This window comes from Suricata suricatta, chromosome 17 (assembly GCF_006229205.1).
Source record: "Suricata suricatta isolate VVHF042 chromosome 17, meerkat_22Aug2017_6uvM2_HiC, whole genome shotgun sequence".
Classification (NCBI taxonomy): domain Eukaryota; kingdom Metazoa; phylum Chordata; class Mammalia; order Carnivora; family Herpestidae; genus Suricata; species Suricata suricatta.
Window position 1 is genome coordinate 3774798 of NC_043716.1, and position 5668 is coordinate 3780465.

At 49.6% G+C, this 5668-nt stretch overlaps 1 protein-coding gene across 1 annotated transcript in view; it reads right to left on the minus strand.

Moving 5' to 3' along the window:
- GSG1L2 (GSG1 like 2) overlaps positions 1-5668 on the minus strand; it is a 12549-nt gene extending 6881 nt beyond the window's left edge. The window contains exon 1 of the mRNA XM_029928818.1: positions 5324-5668. Coding sequence (XP_029784678.1) covers positions 5324-5615 — 292 coding nt within the window. The 5' untranslated portion in view covers positions 5616-5668. The remainder of the gene's footprint in view (positions 1-5323) is intronic.

Genomic DNA, 5668 nt, shown 5'->3' on the forward strand with positions numbered 1-5668 from the left:
GCCAGGCAGAGAAGGACAGAAACCATATGTTTGCACTCATAGGTCTAGCAGGAAAACAAGAGAGACCTAATGGAGAACCAGGGGGAACGGAGGAGGGAGAGAGAGTTGGGGAGAGAGAGGGATGCAGAACTTGAGAGACTATTGAATGCTGAGAATGAACTGAGGGTTGGGGGGGAGGGGGGAGGGGGGAAGAGAGGTGATGGTGATGGTGGAGGGCACTTGAGGGGAAGAGCACTGGGTGTTGTGTGGAAAACAATTTGACAATAAAATATTATGGAGGGAAAAAAAAAGCACTTGGGGCAATCGGAAGAGGAACAGGAGAAGTGGTTTGTGCAGTAGATGTCTTAGAATCACGCTCCGGGTAAGGGCTGCCCTGGAGGACCGCTCTTGCTGGGACAGAGATAAAGCTGATTCCGGAGGAAAAGATCCAGGGAGGCCTCGAGGGGCCTCAGAGCTGGGGGAGGGGTTGGACTTCCCGAGACCCCTTTGCTGGGCTTCCCAGATCGAGGCGCACCCTCCCCAGGATGGAGCCCTTACCGTCAGGTGTCCTGAGCCCCCCTCTCCTCCTGAACGCTCCCTTTGAGCAGTTTGGGTGCCCTCCCATTCACCTTTCGCTGGAATCCTTTTCTTTCTTTCTTTCTTTTAATGTGTATTTACTTTTGAGAGAGAGCGCGTATGCGTGAGTAGGGGAGTAATCCTTTTCTGTAGCACGAATCTCCCAGGCACTTGTGATAAATGCGACTTAGTAGCAGATGTTTGTGGAGACTAATCTTCACCCAGGGGCCCAGGCTACATTCTGCAGCTGACGTGTTCTCCTGGGCCTTGATCACCCTCTGTCTGTCTGTCTCTCTCTCAAAAATAAACAAAATTAAAAATTTAAAAACAGACTTCTACACAGAATGTTCCTCTGAACAGGCTCTTTTTCTATGATCAATAATTTTGGGAAACACTGGGCTATGCAATAAACAGGAAACAGTTTTCTTTTTTGTGGGACTGAAAAGTCTTAATATGTGAGTGTGCGTCGACAATTTCCAAGAAGAAAATGGAACAGGCAACATTTTCCAATTTTTTCTGATGATCGAAACTCTTTTTCTTTAACTTTGCAAAGAGCATCTCAAAAGGGATCTCTGGTGGGGGCCGGGTGCTAATCTTTGAGAAAACCCAGCAAGGCACTTGCCAAAAACGCCTCTTTCTGGTTTGACCTCAAGTGTATAAGATGCACATAAATCAGAAAGGGGTCAAGAATTACACTCTTTATCTCTACTTGGCTTTGTCCATGAACCACTGAGAACATCAACTCTCCTTAGAATTCAGCCTGTGTTCCTGACAATATATTTAAAACCTTGTGGTGGTGTCATCCATGAGAAGGCAGTGTGTGTGTGTGTGTGTGTGTCTAGGAAACGCTCCCTGGGTTGGTAGATGCGTCAAGGAGATTCTGGGTCTCTAGAGGAAGAAGCACAGAAGGTCTTCTCACGGCCCCATAACTGTGTCAGCCCCTGGTTTAGGTGGAGAAGGCCCCCTCCTCCCACCTGGGTCACAGGCTTTTATCAGAAAGCTCAGGGACAGTTGACATCATCTACCCGTATAGTGTTTGTGTGAGTCTGTCAGGCATGCGCCATATGCCGGTCCTCCCTGAAGCCCGTACCTTTGACATCATTTAAGAGATGTGGCCTTCCCACCCTTCTGTCAAGCCCAGCACCTGCAGAATCTTTTCTCCGAACTCCCTGGTCACTGGCGAAGCAGCTCCCAAGCCTCTAACTTCCACTATAACTCCTGCCTTCAGTTTCGGGGTCCGCCGTGGCCCAACCTCTTCTGATGTTATAAACAGCAATGCTCTCATTTTGTTCAGTTAGGTGATTCGTTCTAGGGAACACTGTCTTGCCCAGTTCCTTGTCCTGGGAGTGACCGTGACCTCGTGTTGTAGGGCAGGAGAAGTTGTCTTAGGTGACATTGAAAAGCCATGTTAAGTTCTTCTGTAATGTGGCTCCCCTTTCCACTCTGCCTTGGGTTCTAATGCAGACGCCTGGACTGTTCTGCCTCAGACACTCTGGCCTGTCGGCCTGGAATATCCTAATATCTGTCTGTTAAGATCACAGTCCAGTGGCCGCCTCCTTTATGAAGCCTTCGCCATGCCCAGAGCTGTGAATAACCTCTTCCCCCTTTCTATTCCGATATCATATGTGAATCTTTGTGATAATCATGGTCACATGTTTCCTTGCTTTAGTTTCACCTCGATCCTCACCACTGTGGTCCACTCACCTTCGTATCCCTCCGTTCCCCTCATCCTGTGCTTGACAAGGCAATGGCTTTTGATGAATTTGTTCCATGTTGCACATTCATGAATGCTCTTTCCAGAGGGCTTTGCTGTACCCCGGGGCATGTTTCTCTAACTCTGGTGTGTGTCTTAATCATCAGGGGAGCTTACTAGAGATACAGATAACACCAGATAGAAAAGAGAGCTTAGGGGAATAAAAAAGACAATGCTATGAGGATGGGAAAAGAAAAGGCAATTAGGAACTCCAGGAAAAGCAAAGGGCTGTACAAGTAAGTTAATGTAATGTAGCACCTGCTTACTTCTGTGACAAACAATATTTATACAGTCTAAATAATTATTGGTTTATTGATTTATAGAAAAGAGCTATATAAGTATATTAGGAACATGGCAGAACAGACATGGGATGTGGTGGTATGAGAGATTTATTCTTATCTATCATGATAGGAAGTCAGTAAATCATGTCTAATGTGAAGACAGCCTATGGTTTTTGAAACATGGAGGCAAATACCAGAAGAAATGATTAATTATTCTTATCTATCATGATAGGAAGTCAGTAAATCATGTCTAATGTGAAGACAGCATATGGTTTTTGAAAGATGGAGGCAAATACCAGAAGAAATGACTAAGCTAAAAGTGGTTTCCCTGCGTGTGGGACCAGTTTATAGAGCAGGAAGGCAGCAGAGGAATTTTGGTTTCTCTTATAAGTGTTTTTAAATGATTTGATCTCTTATCTATGTATAGATATTACCTTAGTTATATATATATGTGTGTGTGTGTGTGTGTGTGTGTGTGTGTGTGTGTGTGTGTGTGTTTAAAGGACTGTAGATATTTAGACCCTATTTACACTGATTGAATCAGAATCTCCTGCACCGGGCACCTGGACTTGCATTCACTTCCGGGGCAATGGTCATGCACAGCAAACATCTGCTAGCTGGAGTGATGCTTATCTGCAGCTATGGACATAGAAGTAGACAGACCGCACATGGGGCTTGGAAGGGGAGTGGAAGCTCCCAAGCAACCTGCTTATGGGTTTGGTAACCATATGTTCCAAACTGAGGATCTGAGCCTGCCTGCAGGGCCCTCTAGAACGCAGGGTCATGAGCCTCCTGTGTCTGTGGGGGTGGAGGAGGAGGACTCACAGGAAGATAGCTGGTGGCTGCACCTCCCACAGGAGGGGCAGAAGGCCCTTCCGGTAGCTTTAGCTCTAGGGGCTGCTGCCTCGTGCGCACCACACTGAAAGCAAAGGCCATATGTACGGACAGGGACACATGGAAGGGTGAGACTAGACACTGCCCCTTGGTGGCCCCCACTGGGGCAGGATGGAGAGGAGTAAGCAGCATATGAGAGTGTTTCTACTTGGGGACTTTTACTTAGACCTCAGGAAGACGCCACTAATGCTATAAGGATAGGAAAAGGCAATTAGAAATCCAGGGAAAACAAATGCTGTCAAGAAATTTAATGTGTTGGGGCACCTGGGTGGCTCAGTCGGTTGAGCGTCTGGCTTCAGCTGAGGGCATGATCTCACAGTTCGTGGGTTCGAGCCCCACGTCGGACTCTGTGCTGATAGCTAGCTCAGAGCCTGGAGCCTGCTTCAGATTCTGTGCTTCCCTCTCTCTCTGACCCTCCGCTGCTCACGCTCTCTCTCTCTTTCTCTCTCTGTCTCTCAAAAATAAATAAAAAACATAAAAAAATTAAAAAAAAATTAATGTGTTAAGCCTGAGGTCCACAGAGAAATGGGGACACCCTCTCTTTCCACCTTGAGGAGTGTGCTTTCCTACCAGGAAGGGCAGAGCATTGTGGCCCCAGCTTGGGCTTGGGTCTGCACCCAGACTGTCTGACGCTGCAGAGTTCAGCCCCCCGCTTTCTTAGCTCCTCAGGATGTAAAACAAAAAAAAATTTTTTTTCTGAAATAGGTGCTCCAAATATTAACCGTTCCCTTCCATCTTCTCACTTGTCTTCCTCCCCCATTTCCCTTACCAACCCACAGAAGTTCAAAAGATATGGAATCGGGGCTGAGTAATATGGCAAAATCAGGGTTGGGCCCGCCACCTATATGACCTGAACTCGGAGCCTCAGTTTCCTGCTTTGTGAGCTGAGGAAATACTACCTACTTTGCAGGTTATTGCAAGAATTTCCAGAGCTTCTTACTTCTGGGGGTGCCTGAGTGGCTCAATCAGTTAAGTGTCTGACTTTGGCTCAGGTCATGATCTCACGGCTCATGGGTTCGAGCCCCACATCGGGCTCTGTGCTGACAGCTCAGAGCCTGGAGCCTGCTTCAGATTCTGTATCTCCCTCCCTTTCTGATCCTCCCCTGCTCACGCTGTCTCTCTCTTTCTCTCAAAAATAAATAAAACATTAAAAAAATTCTTACTTCTGGAAGGCATCCTCCTCCCCCCGCAGAGGGAGATTTCCTTCCCGCCAATAATACAGTCAATTTTTCAAGAGAACCTGCCATTTCTTTATTTTTTAATTTTAAAATTTTACTTTTAAGTTTATTTCTTTATTTGCAGAGAGACAGACAGACAGACAGACAGAGCAAGGGGGCAGACAGAGAGAATCCCAAGAAGTCTCCACATTGTCAGCATGGAACGCGATGTGGGGCTCGAACCCACGCATCTTGACCCGAGGGAAATCAAGAGTCGGACACTTAACTGACAGAGCCCTCCAGGGGCCCAGAGAACCTGTGGTTTCCAGTGCAAAGACGCTTCCAAACGCCCCGCCCCAGGCGCCGTTGCAAGGCAGGGAACCCAATCACTGGCTCTTCGGAATAACTCCTGCTCACAGGTGCCACTGTCATTCCTATTTCACAGATGAGAAAGCGTAGGCTCGGAGAGGTGAGGAAGCTTGCCCGAGGACACGGAGGCGGCCAGCGGCAGAGCTGGGATTCAAACCCCAGCGGCCTGGCTCCCAAGCCCCTCGCACCTGCCGCGCGTGCCCACCCCAGCACCTGTGGCCCTGCCCCCTGCACCTACTGCCCCGCCCCCTGCACCTGCGGCCCCGCCCTCAGCACCTGCCGCCCCGCCCCCGGCACCTGCGGGCTGTGCTCACCTGAGCCACTGAGGCTCTCCTCACAGGACTGCCAGAGCCCCACGTGGAGCCGGTTCCGGAAGAACATGTCATCCCCGGTCTCCCAAAAGTACTGGACGGCCTGGCTCTCATTGTGGTGGTCCCCGCTGAGGTGAATGCACGGCAGTCCTCCCGGATGGTCCTGGCACAGCGGCTTTAGCACCTTGCGGGTCCCCTCGCACCAGTGGCTGCTGCCCAGGGCGGCGAGGGCGAAGGCCAGGGCGAGGCAGACGGGAAGGAGGGTGTGCACCTGCTGTCGCCCGGCGCCGTCCATGGCTGGAGGAGGTGTGCGGCGTCGGGATGAGCAGTGGGTCCTCTCCCCGCCTC